This window comes from Chelonoidis abingdonii, chromosome 1, assembly GCF_003597395.2.
Source record: "Chelonoidis abingdonii isolate Lonesome George chromosome 1, CheloAbing_2.0, whole genome shotgun sequence".
In the NCBI taxonomy this organism is placed as follows: domain Eukaryota; kingdom Metazoa; phylum Chordata; order Testudines; family Testudinidae; genus Chelonoidis; species Chelonoidis abingdonii.
Window position 1 is genome coordinate 179,413,826 of NC_133769.1, and position 22,050 is coordinate 179,435,875.

The 22,050-nt window shown below is 48.0% G+C and overlaps 1 protein-coding gene across 2 annotated transcripts in view; it reads left to right on the forward strand.

The window, feature by feature from the left end:
• IGSF3 (immunoglobulin superfamily member 3) overlaps window positions 1-20,912 on the forward strand; it is a 159,466-nt gene extending 138,554 nt beyond the window's left edge. The window contains exons 7-10 of one of the 2 annotated variants that reach the window (XM_032804829.2): window positions 2,639-3,049; window positions 6,011-6,418; window positions 14,834-15,265; window positions 17,770-20,912. In XM_032804829.2, coding sequence (XP_032660720.1) covers window positions 2,639-3,049; window positions 6,011-6,418; window positions 14,834-15,265; window positions 17,770-18,020 — 1,502 coding nt within the window. In that variant the 3' untranslated portion in view covers window positions 18,021-20,912. Of the gene's footprint in view, window positions 1-2,638; window positions 3,050-6,010; window positions 6,419-11,138; window positions 11,744-14,833; window positions 15,266-17,769 lie in introns of those variants that run through there. The other variant, XM_032804830.2, reaches the window with a different exon arrangement.
• Window positions 20,913-22,050: the final 1,138 nt, after the last annotated feature.

Below are 22,050 nucleotides of genomic sequence, written 5' to 3' on the forward strand. Positions count from 1 at the left end.
CCACAACACACACAGCATGTGCGTATAGTGCATTTTAATAGATATAAGCAAGCAACTTAACATATACAGTTGCTATAGCAACTGAGGTTTCCTTAGCAACAGTTGCAGAAAATAATCCCGTACCAATTAAAAATAAACTGTTGGAAAGGCGGTTGAAGGGGGATAAATAGAGCTGCTGAGATTTGCCTTCCTTTTCTATTGGTTTTTATCCCAGGCACTGGAGGACTGGTTATGACTTGAAGTAACCTTTTCCCACCAAGAATGAGACAAGGAGGTGAAGTGGGTCTCAGTGCAACCTGTTTGGTGGATTGGGCTAGGCAGAACATAGCAGCATAAGCCTAAAGCTCACCATTAAGTCAGTCCCCAGAGAGGAAAGCTGGGGGCTATTCCCCCCACCCCTAGTGTGCCATTCCATAGCAGAGTTATCTAGTCTTTATTAGCATACTGATTAAAGCCAAAGGCAGTACAGGCTCCAGGGGAACTTTTCTGTGCTACCAGGATGATCAACTTCAGATGTTGTCTTAGAGCAGAAAAGTGTCATTGTCATGGGATCCTCTTCCTTCCATTTGATGCTGTTTGTATGTACCCTTCTCTCCCCCAGGCTCCTCCACACACACATTCGGCTTGGCTGACAGGGCAATTGAGACTATAGAATTCAGTGGTAGCTTGGTGAAGTAAAAAGTAATGCAAAACAGAGACCCATTGCCCCAGTGAGAAGAGACCACATTGCATCCTAATAACTAGAACTTGTGGGACAGATCCTCAGCTGGTGTAAATCTGCAGCACTCCTTTGAAGCTGTGCTGACTTGCAGTCCTATATTTCTGTGGTGCCTCTTGTCCCCAGAATGCTTTGTAAACTTCAATAATAGATTTACAAACTGTGTACGCAATCCTTTCTCCCAGCACAAAAATGCTTCCGCCTCAGGAGTGAAACACAGCAGTGGTATTACCATGTACAGCAGTGCTACACAGCCGTTCAGGAGAAGACATGCAGATCATCACTAGGCAACAAAAACTGCAGATGAAATTTAGGTAGAGATTGTAATTAACTGATTTGAACCTTGGTACCAGGGTTAGTTAAAACTCCAACTCTCAGGGCATTAAAGAGCCAGTGGCACTTTTCACAAGCATCAGGAGCAGTATTTATAAATCTGATGGCATTTCCAGTAGCAAAGAGAACTGCATGCTGGGGAACCAGTTCAGTGCTGACTTGGAGGGGAAAATGCCACCTTCCAGAAGCACCAACGCTCACTCCCTGCAGTATCTGGAGATCTCCTATCTGAGTACTTATGGGTCTGATCGTGTTTAGCTTGTGTGGTGTGATGAGATCCAGTAGTGTCCTTTGTGCTGAAACTTGGGGTAAATCCCTTCTAACTATGAGGTCTGGGTTCCCACATCCTCCTGACCAATACTTACTTTATGCCAATCCATTTCTTCTGCCAGCACTTCTTGGGGAGGAACTGCCCTGTTTTCCTAGACCGGGGAAGGAGGGAGATGGACTGAGTCCAAGTTGCCCGGGCCTCGGTGTGTGTCTACTCAGACCCTGCTCCTCACTTCAAATCGTCATCTAGGGCATACCAAATCCCAGACAGCCCCAAAATTGCAGGAAGGGCACCTTCATACAAATGTAAATACACTGAACTACTTTGTTTGTGTTACAGTAGTTCCTAGGGGCACCAGTCAGGGGTTAAGGCTATTGTGTTAGACATAGCCCATGCACATACAATAAAAAGACTGTGACACCATGATTCTTGTTTCAGCATAGAGAGGGGAGCAAAGTTTTAAACCCATTGTCACCCTGTTCAGAGTGGGTCTAAACACAGTGGCTAAAATAGCAGTGGGTGCTGTACCTTGCATACACAAGTGCAGCCGCCTTCGTTACCACTTGGGGAGCTGAACTGGTGAAGGTAATGGTGGGAAGTTGAGAGAGTTGCAGTCTCTCTGATTTGCCCGCGGTCAGACAGTAAGCATGTGGCAGAACTTGGTGCAGAACGCCCGATTCCCTGCCCTGGGCTCTGACTGCAAACCAGACTATGCTTCCCTCCTCTTCCATTCCAGCCGAGTGTCTGTTTCTCATGTTGCTCATGTTTTAATGTCCCTATTGATCTGATATAGATCAAATAGCCTTTAAAAAGCTTTCAGTTCAGTGAGATGAACGGGGTGTGGCAGGGTACGTTCTATCTGAGGTGGCTTTCTAGGGGACTGGGTCAGCAGCACGGAGGTTTGCACAGGAAGCGTTGGAAAAACGAGTTTTCATTTAACGAGTGCAGCCCTAGGGAGAGAGGAATCTGAAGTCCCTGGAGAATGGATGATATCTGTGAATCTCCTGCTAGACTGGATGCCTTAATCCAGGATCCTTCTAAGGGGGCCTGAGGCAGCTGTGAAAAACCAAGCCTCTCGCTGAGAGAGCTGGGGGAAGGATTCAGGAGTTCATTGAGGTGAAGGAGGAAACTGGGAAGAAGATTTGATACAGGGCTCTCTAAATTCCTTTTGATCAAGGGTCCTATTTAGCCTTATGCAAAGAGATCATGGATGAGACTGCAGGTGGGGGGAGGGTTGTCTTTTTTTTTTTTCTCTCCTCCCCCCTGCCCGTGTTAATGACCTGCCACTTCTCATCCTCCCCTCTCCTTTCTCCTAGTGACCAAGCTACAGGTCAGCAAATCAAAGCGGAGCATCACCCTAGTGGAGAACAGGCCCATCCCACTGAACTGCTCTGTGAAATCGCAGACCAGCCCGGACTCTCACTTTGCTGTGCTATGGTATGTCCACAAGCCAGCCGACGCCGATGGCAAGCTCATCCTGAAGACAACCCACAGCTCTGCTTTCGAGTACGGCACCTACGCCGAGGAGGAGGGGCTACGGGGGAGGCTGCAGTTCGAGCGGTCCTCCTCTGGTGGGCTCTTCAGCCTCACTGTCCAGCGGGCAGAGGTCCGTGACAGCGGCAGCTACTACTGCCATGTGGAGGAGTGGCTGCTCAGCCCTAACCACGCCTGGTACAAGCTGGCAGAGGAGGTGTCTGGGCGAACTGAGGTCACCGTCAAGCAGCCAGGTAACATGGACTCTCCCCAGCAGTTAACTTTGCCCAAGAACTGCAGCTGAGCTAAATCTTGTCCACACTCAAGTTTTCCCAGTTGAGTTAAATCCTTCTCCCCTTCCTCTCTCTCCCCCACACGGCCTGGGCAGCTCCGGAAAGCCTGTTACAAACATGCTGGGCTAGAGTCCACAAAACCTCTCAGCCTTGCTCTGTCATGCTGAAGTTCAGAGCTGCTGTCACTCTTCCTGTTGTCCCCAGGAGCACCCGGGGCTTACGCCTGTGTGTCATGTTCACAGCCTGAGTCTGCTTTACTCTCATCTGTATCATCCGCATTCGTGATGTCTGTCTCCTCCCTAAGCCATATGGGGCTCTGCAGCTCTCCCTACCATGAGGAAGTGACACAGGCCAGCCCCTCCAGGAAGCTTCCCCTTCAAATGGTGATGCTGTCCTCAAGGGCTGTTTTCCCTCTGCCCCCTCCCCCCTACACACACAAGGAAAGCCCAAGGGGGTTCAGGAATGGAAGCAGACTGCTGGGATAAGGAATGTACCCGGGGATGAGTGTTAACGTTGTGTTAAAGGGAGGAGCTAAAGAGCTCTGTATAGGGTATTATGCAGCCTGCCTGTTCCCACAGCAGAGCCTTGCACAGGAATAAGGAAGTGTGATTTATGTCTCCATGCAGTCCTTCGAGAACTGGCTATTTTCCACATAGCTGGCACCTGGAAATGGAGTTTTGCAGGATACTGGATAAGAGGCACCATGTTGGCATGTTCTGAATCCCCAGATGCTGGGGTGGGGAATGTTTGCAGAAGTGGGGTGGGCAGTAGTCTTGCCTGGTACACGTCTTAACCTGACGTGTCTCCATAGTTCCCTACCTCACGCTGTCCATAGCCTGCACACTCCATGCAACCCCATCTCCCCACTGGTGTGTTTTGATTTAGCCGTCGAGTCATTAACCAGCAAAATGGACATTGGCATTGGGAGCACGTGTCTGAAGGGTTAGGGAGAGAAGAAGCTGTATTGGGTCTGAGTGAGGACACAACGGAAGGGGATCTGCCATGAAGAGGGAGGTGTGGACAGGCTGGGGCATTTTACATTGTGTTGAAAGTAGAGGATCGATGTGGGTCGGGGGAGAGGTGGGATCAGCAGCTCTCGTGGGGTAGATCTTTCTGGAGAAAGGGTTGAAGACACCTTTAGTTGTCGGTGGCTTTGTCTTGACAAGGAAAAGTGGTCAAGTTGAGATTGGGCTTAGCTACACAGGATGGCTCTTCCTATGTCAATGTTAAGTAAGAGTGTAACTCCTTCAGTGTAACTCCTGTTTGAGACCGTGTCCTGCCACTGGAGTGGCGACTAGTGACCTAATGAGAGGGGGCAGGCATGTGTGAGCCTGGCAGAGTTCTGCATGCAGGGCTTTTTCATATCCAGTTTGATTTTACTCTCTGCCAATATCCCGACGGGAGTGTATCTCAGCTCTCTTGCACTCTGCATGAGAGATGAGTAATGAGTTTAATGAGGTGGGAAGCTAGCTGACAGGGAGAAAGAAATCTGCTCTGCTGGTGGTTTCCATGGCAGAGGATGTCACCGACACAAATGGGAAATGGAGGTAATAAGGATGTACTGAATTAATCAGGGTCCTGCCCCTCTCTGCCAAAGCGATCATCAACCATAGATATGCAGGGGAGGAGGGCTGTCTATATGTGGGGAGAGGGAAGCTATTTAAAGGCTGACAGCTTCCCCCATCCATGTCTCATTCCAGAGACACATTATCGGGGCCTCCTCCTGGAGGAGGAACCTGCCTTACCCAGACAGCTAGAGGACTCCAGCTTCCTCTGCATGTGAAGAGTACCCTGTGGGGTGATTGCAGCTGAGGAAGAATACCCTCTAGGGCTAGGGGAGGAGGAGGGAAGAGCTCATCTGGGAGGCAGGTCTGCAGAAGGATAATATCTTGCAGATGAGAGGTTCAGCTCATAGTACTTGATAGGTAATCAGTCCTTCAGCGTTTCAGCAGTCTCGACCTAGGCAGGTCAGAGCAGTTATCCTACAGCTGTAGTGCAGCCAGTCTCCAACCTCTAGGTCAAGTGTTGCCTTGTCTATTTACTGAGGCCATGAAACACCACAGACTCAAGTATATGGCCCAAGGGCCAGTTGGTCACCAGACCCGGCTGTTCACAGTACTGCACGGATCCTCAGACTCTGGTCCAGAGATGTACAGATTTCAAAGGGTGGTTGAGAGGGGTTACATGCTTGGAGACCTGTGTGTTATGGGAGGAGGAGGGTTGTAACCTACTATCAACTTTGCACACCTAAACCCTATGCTACTAAGTGTTATATGAGACCCTTTAGCACCCATCTCTGTTCTGTCATGACAGAGCATCTACTGTACCAGGGAAGCTCAAACCCTGCCCTTTCTGAGGGTTTGCACTGGCAGCTTGCTAGGAGTCTGGGATACGCACATTATGTGCATGCACAGCTGATTGCAGCCACCATTGGTGGCAATTAAGTTGTAGGTCAAATGGAGGAGAAAATCCTAATCTAGTGACACCAGGTATGACCCCTTCAGTTCCAGATAGTCTTGTTGGCACGTTCTGAATCCCCAGATCCTGTTAGAGGATTGCTTTGTCTCCAGTACCTCTCTGGCTTCCCACACCATGGGGATTGGGTGACGTTGTATTTACTTCACCTGAGAAATAAAGGGGCCCTAAGAAAATCAGATGCCCAAATGCCATTGAATTTCAAAGGGATTCAAACTAATTTCCTTTGGCTCCTTTGAAAATCCTAGCCTTGTCTTTTTTACCACACCTAGAATTGTGTTAGATGGTTCACAGAACAAATAAGAAGCTCAGGGGAGCTGAGAGCCTGAGTTTAGATGTGAGTAGGGAGGCGCACACAGCTGGGAAGGGATTGGGGTGAGGAAGGACAGCGGTTGTTGCAGTCATGTCATTGTGCTATTTTTTTGGTCTATGTTTTCTCCCTCCCAGACAATCGTCTGCAGGTGAACCAGACCCAGAAGAACCTCACCGTTCTGGAGAACCAGTGGGTAACACTGGAGTGCGCAGTCACGAACCGGACCAGCCCTGCTTCGCAGCTCTCAGTGGAATGGTATGTGTGGAAATCTGGCCACCCAGAGAAAGAGGTAGTGGCACGGCTGAACCGCCAGGCCATTCTGCAGTACGGAGACCTGGCAACACTGAGTGACCTGAAGGGCAGGCTACATTTGGAGAGCCCTTCCCCAGGCCTGTACCTGCTCACCCTCCAGAACGTGATGGTGCAAGACAGCGGAGCCTATGACTGCCGTGTCAAGGAGTGGCTCTTGGATCCCAGCAACCAGTGGTACAAACGGGCAGAAGACCTCTCTGGGCTGACTACTGTCACTGTGAAACAGCCAGGTAACTGGATCCTCTGGGTCACATTCATCAGGCTCTGGGGCTGCATCAGAGAGAGAGGCCCTTCCTCTCCCTCTCAAACTGTGAGGGTCCTAACCTGGCTTGCCAGGCTCTCCTCATCACCCCCCTGAAACCAGAAATCTCCCACATAGTGAGAAAAGGCATACTTGACTATTCATTGTTATAATGGCACAAGAACCATCTCAAAGCACTCCTCAAACATGACAGCCTGGCAGCCCCATCTCCAGCGGGCATGTGAGGGAGCCATATCTCACGCCATCCTGCGTGTTCATCCACCAGCTCAGGACTGATTTGGGCATGATGGGTAGGGAGGGAGGGGAATGGCCACTGTGTGACTCTTTCATGCCCGTTGCCAGCTCCCTCCTTGTTTCTCTGCTTTGTTCCCTCTCCCCATGGGCTGCAGCTGAGCTGGGGGAGCAGGGCTTGCAGCAGCAACAGCTTGAGCTATTGTCTCTGTGTCCCTTTATTGCTACCATGCTGATCTGGAGGGAGAACATAGCTACCACAGACACAGCAGTCCTCTAATAGGATTTGGGGATTGGTTGTCTTCCTCCCTGATATTGCTGGAGGACCAATGAATTTTTTTTAAAACACAAGCACCACCCTGACCCTGAGGTGCAACCAGGGGATGAAGGTGGAGAGCGTGGAATTTATATCTAGATATTTTTTCATTTCAATCATTCCAATGACTTGCACTGCATATATTTTACACATTGTTAATGTTCTGATTTAAAATGTGATCTCGTGTGATGTCGTGATCTGTTTAAAGGGACCTTATGGTCTTGCATGTGCATCTGATGAGAGATAATTACATGGGTTGAAAGCCTCTTCAGGCATTCAGATCAGAGCTTTTATCCAAGCTGTTTAGCAAGATGGATCATCACTGTTCTACAGATGGAGAAACTGGAGCACGGCAATATTGTGACCTGTCCAGTCTGGGAACAGAACTCCTGGCCCTCTTCCTGATGAGGGGGTTAGGAAGCAATTTCTCCTGTGAGGAGATTATTTCATAACTGCTCACTTTTGAGGCTTCTTGGACCTTCTTCTGAAGCACCTGGTGCTGGCTGCTGTCAGAGACAGGGTACTGAGCTAGATGGGCCACTGGCCTGATCTGCTATAGCAGTTTCTGTGTTCCCTGCTGCTGCCAAATGCACGCTCGTGCTGTGTACAGCAAAGTGACAGTGGAAACAGAACCTTTCCAGAGCCTGTGCCTGCTCTGCAGGAGGTGTATGTCTGAAGCCTTTCACTCATTACAAGAGCCCTTGGCTGGAAAGTGAAGCCAGACAAATTCAGACTGGAAATAAGACACACATTTTGAACAATGAGGATAATAAACGACTTACCAAGGGAAGTTGTGGATTCTCCATCCTCTGAAGTGTTTGAATCAAGACAGGATGTCTTTCCAATGAAATGCTCTTATTCAGCCAGAAATTGAGCTTGATGAAGGAATCACTGGTTGAAATTGTCTGGCCTGTGCTAGACAAAAGGTCAGACTAGACAATCATAATATTCCCTTCTGGATTTATGCCCCTGGAAATACATTCATTGATTGTTTTTACACAGATCCCCAGGATATTTCATTGGGACTTCTCCGTGGGGATGTGCAATGCTGCTAGCATAATGTCAGGAGACTGGAAAGGTTGTAGGAGGGATGTAATTCCCTGTGGAGAGGGTTTATGCCCTACAGGGGGAAAATGCTCTCTCAGGGATTATGAAAACCATATCCATGAAATCTTGGCTTGGGAAACTTTTCCAAATGAGCTGGCTTGAGCAGAAAGGTCCTAATGTCTCCAGGTGATCACAATGTAGATTACACATACTGTAACTAAGATTATATATAAATTCCACTTGGGCTGAAACTTCCCAGACCTGATCTTAAACCCTGAGATGAATGATTTAGCAAAGTGTAGAAGGAAATCCCTTCAGCCCCTTTTAAGCTGTGGAAGTGTGTGTTTGCATTGGATGGGTGGGGGAGATAGCAGAAGAGGATTACACTGAGTTAGTTTTAAAGAAAAGCAACTTTTTTTGCTCACAAGTAACTAAAAAATGGCTGAACAAAAGCTCCAAACTTAGTGTGTCACTCATTCTTCCATGAAAAATAATCTTTGTTCTTATGTTTTGGGAATCAGTAGTTGTGAACAATTGGAAAATACTCACTGGGCATGGTCTGAAGTAATCTTGTAGGTAACTTGCAAAAAGGAGGAAAACTGGGTTTTTGCCCTTCCTGTATTTGCTGCTCTATGAGGAGGCTTGGATTTTAATCTTAGAAATATCAAGACTCTCAAGGCATGTCTTTTCCATTTCCTCCTGTGGCCTTCCTGAAGGACACGAACTCAAACGATTGACCTGTACCTGCAGCCTTATGTCACCTGCATGAAGTTTCTTATATGGGAATTTCCTTAGGACCATCTCAAACACCTAAGAACTGCTAGAAAGGTGTCCTGTTCCTGCAAACCCTAAGAGCTCTGATCCAGCAATGCTTGGGAGACCTGGAGGAGGGGATCCTGCTAGCTGCAAACACCACTTGCTGCCCTTTAGAGGGAAGTCCTGATGCTGCAGACCTCAGGTCCACAAAAAAAGTCTCACTTCTGTGAACTTCTTTAGACTCTTGGGATGGGGGCCCTACTGCTGTAGAGAGTTGTAGGAGAGCAACATTCCTATTGTCTACTTAACGTCTGCAGGAAGTGGGGCAAGGCAAATGCAGGTTCAGAAGACTTTGAGGGTTGATAGAATGAGGGGGAAAAAGTCCCTCCTACTTCAGCTACTCCCTATTGTCCATGAAGGGGATCACAGGGAGTGAAGACTTTCTTCCCTATTCCACCCCCTTGTCAGGCTTAGGCCTGGTCTACACTACAAACTTAGGTTGACATAAACCACGTTGGGTCGATTTAGTAATGTATTTGTCTACACTGCTGAGTCCCTTCCACCGACCTAAGTGGCCTGTAAAGTCAACTTCTGTACTCCCCAGCTCTGCGAGAGGCATAGCACTTGATTCAACATCCATGGGTCGGCATGGGGATAGTGTAGACACTGCATTGTGTAATTCGAATGAATTGTGTCTAGGAGGTGTCCCACAGTGCTCCGCTGTGACTGCTCTGGAGAGCACTTTCAACTGCACTGCACGTCAGCCAGGTACACAGGAAACAGTCGCTCCCCTGTTAAAGCCCCGGGAACTTTTAAATTTTCATTTCCTGTTTGATCAGCATAGAGCACTCGTCGGCACAACTGATCATGAAGACCCAAGGTCGCAAACACGCTCCAGCATGGAGTACACAGGAGGTGGCGGATCTTATTGGTGTGTGGGAGAAGAGTCTGTGCAGGCAGAGTTCCGATCCAGCAGAAGAAACATTGACATCTATGCCAAGATCTCACGGGGCAGGGGGAGAAGGGCTACACCAGGGACGCACTGCATGAAAATAAAGGAGCTTTGGCAAGCTCCAGAAGACAAGGGAGGTGAATGGTCATCTGGTTCTGCCCCAGAGACATGCTGCTGTCTGAGGAGCCACATACGATTCTCAGTGGTGACCCCACCACTACCCAAAACGCTTTGTGGATACCTCCAAGGAGCCCTGAGTAACCTCAAGCAACAACGGGGAGGACGTTGTTGAGGAGGAGAATGTGAGGCAGGCAAGCGAAGGATCCATTCTCCCTGACAGCCAAGAGCTGTTTTTAACCCTAGAGCCCATCCCTTCACAGACCTGTCAGCGGCAGAGTGTAATGCCAGGCACGGCACCTCTGGTGAGTACACATTTCCAATCAAACTGTAGGGGTGACATGCTATTATTTTTTATGTTTAATCTGAACAAAAAGGTAGGTGTAGTGGGTATTGATCACTACTCCAGCTACGCAGAGGGTGCTCTCCGTAAAAGATTGTTTATGTGCACAGGGATGGCCCGGGAATCCTCCATGGAGATCTCTAGGAAGCTTTCAGGGAAGTACTCTGCAATCCTTCACAGAAGGTTTCTGGGAAGGGCTACCTTATTTCGTTCACCACAGAAGGACACTTTCCCACCGCACTCCAGTATTAACTCTGCTGGCATCATTGCAGCGTAAGGACCAGGTCTGTACCCAGACACTTGCAGCATCTGCTCCCTTACCGCCTCTGTTACCCTCAGGAGAGTGATTTGCATATGGTCACCTAGGGCAAATGGAGGAAGCTTTCAACGCTAGCCCCTAAACCACAAACAATCCAACAAGTAATCTGCTCCTCGTTTGGTGAAATCTGGGTCATACAACCACGTTTTGCCAACTGTACCGTGGTCGTGGATGGAAGGGATCACCGCGTATTGCAACCAGTATTTTAAAAGGGGGGAGGGCAGCTTCCTATTTGTCTCCCCACACACACCCAGTGCTGCTTTTGTAAAAAAACAAACTATTTGGGGGGGGTTTACACTGCAGCCTGTCCTCAAGCACCATCCAGTTTGCTCGGGGCAAGGGGGCTTTTCTCAAGTTCCAACGAGTGATCCTAAGGATGTCTTCACAAAAGCTGCAGCACAAGACCTCTCGCCCGTGCCTCATGACCTTACTCACCATGGCTGGAGCAACAAACCGACTCTTGCAGTAGCCAGTGGTTGTGATTATGTTGTGGTTTGCAGGGAAGTGAATTGAAGGGTGGTTTTTTATTTAAAAAAAAAAAAATTAACCTTGCACCAAAACAATATACGCACTGCCAATGCTACCTTGTGCTTTGTCTTGCTTGCAGCTGAAACTTTGTCCGTCGGCACATCTTCCACACTGGGACAGAGACTTTCCCAGATTAGAAGGCGGAGAAAGAAGACTCGGGAGGACATATTCAATGAGTTAATGCGCGCCTTCGAGAGTGACAAGACAGAGTGCAGAGCATGGAGGTCTACACTGTCTGAGAATCTGGACATGGACAGGGAGGACAGGCGAGCATGCAGGGAACAAGAGCGTGCCAAGCAGGAAGAGCTGCTGCGGATTATGAAGAAGCAGTCAGACATGTTGAAGCATCTGGTTGAGGTTCAAGAAAGGCAGCTGGATGCCAGAGTCCCTCTGCAGCCTATGATGAACCTGCTGCCATCATCGCCCAGTGCTACATCCTCCTCCCCGAAACGTCCTGTGAGGCGGGGGAGGAAAGTTTGCTATTCCTTGCACTCAACACCAGGGGAGGGTACAAGGACCAGAAGGTGCCCATTCCCACACCTTTGATTGTTATTGCAGTGCATCTGTAAACAAGCTGTCCTTGTTTCTCCCCTTACAGTGTTATCAGCCCTTTTGCCCTAGGTTATCTTACTTTTCTTTGCTGTCTCTGTGTGTTTGTGCACATAATAAAACTTAACAAATTGAGGAGAAAAGGCTCTTTATTCATTCAACGCACAGTGGTTAGAGGGGGTGGACTTTACAGGGAGAAAATGCAGTGAAGTGGACAGTTTGGTAAGGGACAACACAAATAAGTGTCACATTACTCTGGCTCATTGCTGAAACTGGTTTTCAAAGCCTCACAAAGACGCAGTGCCCCTCAGTATGCTCTTCTTATTGCCCTGGTGTCTGGCTGCTCAAAATTGACTGCCAGGTGATCTGCCTAAACTCCCCACCCAACCAGAAACTTTTCTCACTTTGTTTTACGTATATTATGGTGCACAGAGCAGGCAGTAATAACAGTGGAGATATTGCTTTCACTGAGGTCTAACCTAGTAAGCAACCAATGCCAGCGACCTTTTAAATGTCCAGAGGCACATTCCACCACCATTCTGCACTTGCTCACCCTATGTCTGAACCAGTCCTTACTGCTGTCCAGGCTGCCTATGTACGGCTTCATGAGCCGTGGGAGCAGGGGGTAGGCTGAGTCTCCCAGGAGCATGATTTGCATTTCAACATCACCAATTGTTATTTTGCAGTCTGGAAAGAAAGTCCCTGCTTGCAGCTTTCTGAAAAGCCTTGTGTTCCTAAAGATGCGTGCGTCACGCACCTTTCCTGACCATCCCACGTTTATGTTGGTGAAATGGCCCCTATGATCCACCAGCACTTGCAGCACCACTGAGAAGTACCCCTTATGTACTCTTCGGCAAGGTGGTCTGGTGCCAAAATAGGGATATGTGTTCCTTCTATCGCCCCACTGCAGTTAGAGAATCCCATTGCAGCAAAACCATCCACTATGTCCTACACGTTGCCCAGAGTCACTGCCCTTCTTAGCAGAAGTCTGTTCATGGCCCTGCAAAGTTGGATCACAACAGATCCCACAGTAGATTTATCTACTCCAAATTGATTCCCAACTGATCTGTAGCAGTCTGGCATTGCAAGCTTCCACAGAGCTATCGCCACTCACTTTTCAACTGTTAGAGCAGCTCTCATTTTAGTATTGCTGTGCTCTAGGGCAGGGAAAAAAAACAAAACGCTCTTCACACAGTTCCATGAAATTGGCCTTATGCATGTGAAAGTTCCGCAGCCACTGCTAGTCATCCCACAGGTACGTTACCATACAGTCTCACCAGTCAGTCCTTGTTTCCTGGGCCCAGAAGTGGCAGTCCACTGTGTCAAGATGATGTGTGTCTGTTGCCAGCAATTGCAAATTGCTCCGCTGTATGTCTTCTAGCAGGGCTGCTTGCATGGTATCTCATTGTTCCATGCAGCGGCTCCTGCTTCGACTGAGCAAATACTGCAGGATAAGGCATGCTTTGTAATGCTCACAACAACAGTGTACAGCTGAGCGGGGTCCATGCTTATCATGCTATGGCGTCTGCACGGTTAACCCAGACCTGCAAAAGAGGCTTGGTTTGTTTGCGGTTGATTTCGGGGAGAGAGGGAGGTAAGTGCATCATGGAAGGCTAAAATCCTATTCCTATAAACATCCAAGCAATGTTTGGTCCCATAAGGCATTGCAAGCCCAACCCAAAATTCCACTCAGCTACGTGCATTGTGCGATAGTTACCCACAATGCAGTGCTCTGTGCATCAATGCAAGCCCCGCTAGGGAGGATGCACTCCACCGATGCAATGAGCATAGTGTGGACACGCAAGATCGACTTGCTTAAATTGGAGCTTCGAAGTCTACTTGGCTTAACTTTGTAGTATAGACATGGCCTTTAGGAATCTCAGCGCTTTCCCTGATCCCATGGACCTTCAGCTGCTCATCAGAGCTCTCTGCTGACCTTGGTAGGTTCCAGGAAGATCCCCACACAACCTGTAACAGGCTTCCCAACTAAATATGATCCAAAATTAGCCCCTGAACCCAGGAGCCAGCCAAAAAACCCTCCTGAGGTCTACACAGGAGCAGTGCTCCCTTAAATGGAACTTAGGTGGTCTACAGGGTAGAAAAGCTGAGTGAGGCTTAAAGGTGTGTTTTTCATAGGAAGAGATCAAAGGGGAAGTCCCCTGTTTCCTTTGGATCCGCTGAGGTCTGCAGGAGGTGGAACCTCCTGCCAAGCTTTTGAGGAGAAATTATTTTTCTATTGAAAAGATTCTTTTGTAGTTGGTTTCACTTTGAACTTAGTCTGTTTAAAGAAAAGGGCTAGAAGCTGCATTCTTAAATCTTTAAATGGAAACTTAGATCTCCAGCAGCTCTATGAGGTGCTGTAGTAGGTTCTCGAGAGCCCACGTTCCCTGATGATGTTACTAAATCAAGTGTTAATTGCTCTTGAAATCTGATTTTAATCAACTAAATTTAGGTCCTGGGCCCTGGATCTCAGCTAGGGGAACTGGTCAAGCTAGGTTTATCCCTCCCTTTTGTTTGCTGCAAACAAAAAAAAAAAAAATCCACCCAGAAAACCACAACCCTGAGAATCTTGGAACTGTGTTTAACACTACTCTTTTAGGGGATCATCATGATTTAGGAAACCATTGTCCAGTTCACTTTTTGCTTTTTCAGAAAAAATTAACTTTGTCCCCAGATCAGACTTAACAGTACTGAGGCCAAATATAGATGGCTTTTGTAAATTTTAATGCTGAGGAGAAAAAAATCAGGCTTATAATGTAAGTTGATTTGCAGCATTAATGATGGAGCAGTATTGTTCGTTAATATACACAATGTGAGTGACTATAGGAGCACTGTAACTTTTGGAGTTCCATATTTTTGTATGCATCTAAATTAATTACACTGATGTAACAGTTTTTCCATGTGACTGTATATGCACATGCACACTTCTTCCTAGAAGGCTGCTGTCAGGGTCTGTCTTGGTAGCACAAACAAGGCCTAACTGTGCTGTGGGAAAGTTCCCATTTCAACCCTCTGATCAAGGTGGAGCATTGTTCATGGGGTATGTTTGCACAGGATGGCCACAAATGGTACAGTGGCCATGGATAGGCTGGTTTAGTCTGTGGGAAGTGCTTCAGCCACCCCCAACGTGACTGTGCATTTGGGCTGGAAAGAGGTAGCTATTTCAGACAGTGTTTGTTCTGTTTTTCTCTCCGCTTTCATTAATGCATGTCTCCGAACTGTCAGATCCCACCTTACAGGTGGATACCGCCATCTCCAACCTCACAGTGCTGGAAAAGGAGCCCTTCCCTCTGGACTGCAGCATTCTGTCACGTTCCAGCCAAGAGTCCCGCTTCGCTGTAACCTGGTACAACCTGAGGATGAAAGAGGGAGGAGGCCGGGTTAGCCGTGGCACGGAGGAAGAGGAGGAGAGGGAGGCCCTGCTAAGTGTAGGCCCGGATGCAGTGTTTGGCCAGGAGGCAGGTCGCTTTGAAGGCAGATTGCGCTTCCAGAGGCTCTCCTCTGTGCTCTACCGACTGACGGTGCTGCAGGCAGGTGCTGCTGATGCTGGTAACTACTCGTGCCGTGTGGAGGAGTGGCTGCCTGACCCCAAGGGGGTGTGGTACAGGCTGGCTGAGGAGGAGTCCGGCACTGTCACTATTATCGTGCAAGACACAGGTGAGAAGATGAGATGGCTCCAACGGGGAGGTGGGGCAGTGGCCACTGGGGAGACTGAGGCATGGGACTGTGCGGAGAAGTGGATGTTAATGTATCTAAGCGACCATTCTCACTAGGCCCTACAACCTTCCTGGCATAATGCTAAGGGACTAATAATGGAGCCTTTCACCTCTGCTATAGACTGAGATGTGGAGTGACCCAAAGTCATTCTCGTCTGGTATCCCCTATGCCGTGAGTTGGTGGGTTTCAACCTAGTTCCTGGGGACTCATTTCCGCCTTTGACACCAGTGGCCCGCTTTGTTGGCAAACGAGGCAGAGAGGCCAAGGATTGAATGGGCCATGGAGACTGAATAGTCCTGTCCTGCTTTGAAGAGGTTCCTTCAGGTTAGGGGTGAGACAGTCATGGCAACTGTGCTGTTGAAATGGCTCATGCTGTGCCTTTCCGGTGGGTAAGGAGGGGCTTGTTCATCAGAGTGGCCCAACCCTGGTGCCTTTCACCAGCACTGTATTCTCTGACAACCAAAAAAGACAGAAACATGATTAAAAGTCAGGTAGTGCTGGAGCTTGGGAGCATAATGTCTGTCACTGACCCACATGACCCTTCCTGCATCCCTAAGAAGTAACAGCCAGAAGCACTGAGATGAGGTGGCTGGCTTTGTGACATGGGCTAATGTCCCTAGGAATGTAGGATGAGACGCTTCCTCAAACTCTAGTGACCCAGGCTCTCCTAGTGGAGACAAGCTGCTGTCTGTACATCAGCATGAAATCCAACATCCTAAGGGTCAGCTGCACAGCGGGAGGCTGCACTGTCTTCTATAGGGGCGACGCTTGTGCCTGACTGACTTGCCAGGAACTTTTGAGGAGCTTGACACACATGCTGCTTTCTTCTCTTCTATTCTGAGACCCCTTGTGTGTGCTAGGCTGAACTGCCCAGCATTTCCAGTTTCCTTTCCCAATGCATAGGGTGAGACGATGCAAACTGGCTTTGAAGTCCTGTGGATTTTTCAGTGCTTAGAGATGCAGACAGCTCTCTTGTCACCCCTGGCATTTCAGGTGGACGAGGGGGAGGCCCTTTGAGCGTGCTAGAAATCCTTTCTGGTTTCCCTGCTGGCTTTCCTAGCTAGAGCCCATTTTGGAGCTGAGGATGGGGTATCTCAGTTCGAGCTATCCCTGTCTTTTGGAATATGCGATGTAATGAGGCACCATGGACACACCCACTGGAGATCTGGGAATGGATTGCATGAGTGAGGCTGGATATTAGGCACTCATGCTAGTGAGCCACTCTGCCCTTTCTGTTCCCAGTGGAGTGGGAAGTTAAAAAGATGCCACTTGACTTCTGAAGGTGGTAGGTGGGAGACACAGTGACCCTGTGTGTCGCTGAGACCAAGATCTGAAGATATCATGTCTCTCTCTTCAAATAAGGGACTTAAATGCATGTGTATGGTGCGGAGGGAGAATTAAGATGTGGCTGCACCACTCTGTGAAGTCGGTCAACCCCTCCATTTACTCCTGAGGAGGATTGCTGTCACCTGGGCATGGAATACATGGGATATAAATATACCAACAAATATCTGATCTGGGTAAATCACCCCCTCATGCACCAAATCGCGTGGCTGCATCAGAGCTAAGAATATCAGGCTAGAATATCAGCTATGAGCCAGTGGCATTGTGTGCTGTGGTGTGCCTGCACATTATTCTATCATCTCTCCCTGCCATGCAAGACAAAGCAGAGCACCCAGCCATGGGTGTGACTCACATAGGAATCTCCATAAATAGGATTTTGTATTGCATTGGAGCACTGTCTCTTTAAACAGAAACTTCTTCCAAAATAGGTGGTAGAGCAGGATCTGAGCCCTATCTGGAAGGTAGATCCATGCAGCATTTGGGATTGGAGCTGGAGAGAGCAGAGCTACCACTGTCTCCTTTCAGCCAAACCCCATCATCCACAAACTCAGAGGCTCTTTATACTAAGCTAGCTTGGTGCCAGTCCTCCTGATGAAAGTTGCAGGCTTCAGCTACTTTATTCAGAACAGAATAAACAGAATAAAAGGTGAAACTTTCCCTGAGATGATATTGCTTTGTGATGCTGAGTCTTGCAACATTTGGTGTTTTTATTAAAGTCTGAGATCCCAGAGTCGTGGCATTTAGATGAGAATCTGAACTTTCATTTAAAAAAAAAAAAAAAGTTTCTTGGTTTGAATGGTTGCACAACAGGAGTAAAATATGGCCTGACCCCACCTCTCAAGTACAGAGATGAATATGAGTCTAACATAAAGGAATAAGTGTCAGGCAAGGAAAACAAGCCCCCTCCAGCTGACATTTACTGCAAGGAAAGAGCACCTTTGTGGGGAGGGAGAGGTTTGAAAATCCACTCTGACCTTGATGCCTTCCCATCTCCACACTAGTCTGTTATCACTGTCCCTTTGGCAGTTCTCTGGCTAGTGCTGATAATGGCCAAGATTCATTGCTCCATGTTTTTTTCTTTCCTTTGTCTCTGCTTTCAGGCTCCACTCTGCAGTCCATCATCTGCTCCAACGATGCCCTCTTCTACTTTGTGTTCTTCTACCCCTTCCCCATCTTCGGCATCCTGATCATCACCATCCTACTGGTGCGATTCAAGAGCAGGAACTCCAGCAAGAACTCAGAGGGCAAAAATGGGGTCCCTTTGCTGTGGATCAAAGAGCCTCACCTCAACTACTCTCCCACCTGCCTGGAGCCACCCATCCTCAGCATCCACCCGGGAACTATAGACTAAAGGGGGGAGGCTGAGACTGACTCACAGAGAGAGAGAGAGGCAAAGATGCACCTGGAACCCAAAGGAATGGAGAGGTTTTGATGTTCTTGTTTAGTTTGTTTCAGCATCCGTTCTTCGATTCCACGACTGAGCCCTTCAGAGTTCCCCAATTCTGGGATTGGAGGGTCTGAGTCTTCCTCAAGCACCTCTGATGACAAAACTGGTCCAGAGATGGATGGACAGTCCACGTGCTTGCTGTACATAGTGGATTTTCCTCTTGGGTTCATTGTGTTCTCATCAGTAGTTGTCCTTTGGGCTGTGCTTTTGTTACCCAAAGACTGTCGTCTTCCCTTCCCCGTCGCACCATGAGCAGTTCCAAGAGCAGTTTAATTCGGCGCTCTGGTCTGGGTGTCCTGGGGCTCTTTTTGGAGTAAAAGTATTAATTTCGTGAAATCAATTTTGTTTGCCCCTCCTTGGGACTTCATGTTGTAGTGAACAAAATCTTTCCCCAAGGTGAACTGAGCCAGCTGCTCACTACTCTGAAGTGAACAGGACCAGAACTGCGCTTTGAGGGCAGCTGGGTTTCGGCAAGGTTCGTCTCAAAGATGAGGCTAGTTCAGCCACTTCTGCATCCCAAATCTTTCTCCTTTCTTTGAGGATTTAGCATGTATGCAGGGCTTCGTTTGGGGGATGTCGTCTTGTCCTTGGACAGGATTGGACACTCAGGCCACTTGCAGTCAGGACTAAAGCAGCCTGGTTTGGTCCAAAGGACTCTTTGTGCCTGGGGCACATGGGACGCTCTGGCCCTGCCACTAGCAAGGAGAAGACTCCTCAGATAGCCCAGCTTACCAGGGACAAAAGCCTCCCCCACGTGGTTTTACTAAACCGTGCTGCCATTCTCTCAGAGGTGGCAGGGTTGAGGCTGGGCTACCTGTGAGCTCCAGTCACGTGGGGCCAAACAGCTGGATCCAACCTTGTCAGCTTGACCAAAGTAATGACTTTAGGAAGCGGGGAGAGGGAGGCTCCATTGACTGAGATTCATTATATTTGAATGGCTTTGCAAGGGTGGTATGTTACAGCCACACACTGGGCAATGGGAGTGTGGAATTAATGATCAGGTTTCATTTTGTTTTCAAGGACTTGCACTAATTACCAATGTAAGTTGAAACCAGGCAAAGAGGCTGCCGGAGGGATTTGCTCCCTGGGTGCTACTATGCCCGCTGGAAAGAAACAAATCCTCTCTCCTTTCTCTTGTGTGTTTTTGTTCCATTTTCTGTTATTTTGGTTTATTTCTCTAGGAGAACAACTCTTTTCCCCACAACCCCCCAAAGTTACCTGATCTATATTGTAAGCAAGTGCTGGGGCAGTAAGTGCTGTTCTTTCCGTGAAAGATACAGTGGTTAAAAACCAAATGGGGGCTCTGTATAATTGGAACACCCGAATTCCACTACCCAGTAAGCCCAGCACATCTGGTGTAGGAAATGGCCTCCTCTGACACCTCCTTGGCATATGTCGGGGGGAAGGGGTGGAGTGATGGCCTAAAATGACCTTTCAGTGTCTTCCTTGATGTCTTCCTGACAAACCTGGCTGTTGTTTGTCTTTTGTGGAGTGGCTAAATCCAAGTGGGGATATACCACACGCCCTGTTTCCCCATCCTCATGTGTCTGTGGGGGGTCATTCTCGCAGCCTCTGCCCTCTGCAAGCCAATAGGACCTTCCTTCCTCAAGAGAGAAGGAGCTGACAGGTCCATGACAGAGCAGCCCTGCTCGGAGAATTCCGCAGGGCCAGTAGGTTAAACCATGATGCTCTGATGTTTCAGTGCAGGTGAAGAGCCCGCACAGAAATCTAAACAATGTAGAAGCTCTCCATAGATGGAGGAGAGGGGGCGTGTGTCTATACTACATACATGTGCATAAAAGTCTCACTCCACTGGAGGGAAAGTCCACCTAACGTTAGTTTTAAGACATCCCTTTCCTTACGAGGAAGAAACTTGCTGTGTCTCCCTCCATCAAATTGTTACTGCTTAGCAGCCCCTCTGTATGTATAATATTGCTCTCTAATATGCACTCAGACACTCCTCTTCCTTGGATATCCAGAGGGTCTGCTCAGAAGGGAGGATTGAAAAGAGAATGGAAATGAAGAACCAACCAAAAAAACCCAAACAGCAGCCCCAAAGCCAGTGGGTATTGTTTTATAATTGTAAAATCTCCTGTACATACTGCTTCAGGGCAGGAAGTGCAACTCATTTCAGTTTTAAAAGGAAAAAAAAGACATCAACAGGGGCCTTTTCTGCCGTAAGAGAATATTGCTCCTCAGCTTTGCACTGAAAATCTGCTGTATTGACCCAGTAGCCTCTGCATCTTTCGCCATCCTTTCTGACTAGCATTGCTTCCCTCTTTCCATGGAAAGCTGTTCCACAGTGACCTCCAGTGGCCGGAAACATTCCCTTCCACGGCTGGGCTCTCTTAAGCAGATGCATTCCTGAGGGCCATTAGATGGGATTTCCCTCTAAGCAGCGTTCGTGGTTACACAAGTTTACTTGGAATATGACTTATCAGTTGTGCTGGCAACATATTGCCCAGCCTCACTTTTTTTTTTTATAAACTAGACTCTTCCTGCAACAACTTTTATCATGAAGTTTTTCAAACAATTTTTTCTCTGCTTTAACTTTCTGTAATGAGCCAAGAAGCAAAGAGATAAACCTGTTCATGCATGATGTGGAAAACTGTTTGGGATTTTTTTTTTTTAAAAGAGCTTTGTACTATGTTGCACTAAACATGTTTTATACAACACATCTGAGAGCTGTAGTAAACTGTGTTGAAATCGTGATGAATGTTTGCTGCTGGTTTTGTGTGATATGGGTTTTCAATGTGCTTTATTTTCTCATGCATGCACACATACGCATACACTGCCGGCCAAGAGGGAGCTTCTGAATCGCATCTGAGCTGTGTCGAATCGAGATCCCGTCAGGCCTTTGGATTCTAACCATGTGCTTGGCAGTTCTGATGAGGAAAGTCTGTAATAAGCAACCAGGAGGATGGCAGCTATAATGGGGTCAGAGGAAAGGCTAATGTTGACTTCCGAGAACTTTCTAGAGCTGCTCACTTCTAGGTGAATTCTGGCTTTAGGTTTTCTGCTGACAGCTGTGCTCTCATTCTGGGTCCCAGGGTGCAGAGCCACTGTGATGTGGCAGAATAACTTGCCCTGGCTTGCTCAGAGAGCTGGCTAATACAGAGGTTGCCTTAGAACACACCCCTACAAATCTCATCAAAGTTCAAAACAGGAAGAAGCCAGCCATTTCTTGGGCCATGTGTTCCTGGTTCTATGTTTGTGTAATGTTGGAAAGAACATGGGTGGCACCTCAGAACTAAAACCATTTTTATTGACTGTGCAAGAATCTGGCCAACCTTTTGTAAAACTCCTTTGTCAGCACCTCCAGTCTGTGGCTGGTGAAACTGAAGCACCCATTTAAGGATTACATTTTCAGGAGTTTGCATGAATACAAATTCCTCTTCCCTCAGCCCACCACGTTTCCTTAAATGGACCTAAGCAGGAGAGGGGAGTGCATGGAATGTTCTAAAACAGGGACTGAGTATCTGCAGAAGGAAGGCCATGCACAGGTGGGTGGGTGTATGCGCAGGGCCATGGGGATAGATCCCCATGGGTTGGGTCTCCCACTGCAGCTCAAAAGAGGTGGCAACTGAAATGCAGGGGGAGTAGTCTGTGGGATAAACAGCGATGCTGAATGTGTAGCGGAAAACCATGTGGGAGTTCTACACTGGGCAGTACTCAGACTGCACAACATGGCCTGGAGACCTGCTTACTCCTGGAACACTGTGGATGTGCCCATTGAGATCTACACTGAGGTCCTGGTGCAGCTGCTTTCCCCTAAAACACTCAGGACTAGAGAAATTTTTTTAATTAAAAAAAAAAAAAAAGGCTTTTTTTTGTCAGAAATGTCTGTGACCAAAATGATGACTTCTGCCACTAAATAAACAAATAAATTTTCATGTTGGTTGAGATGTTTCGGTTTTCAACTAAGCTTGTTTTT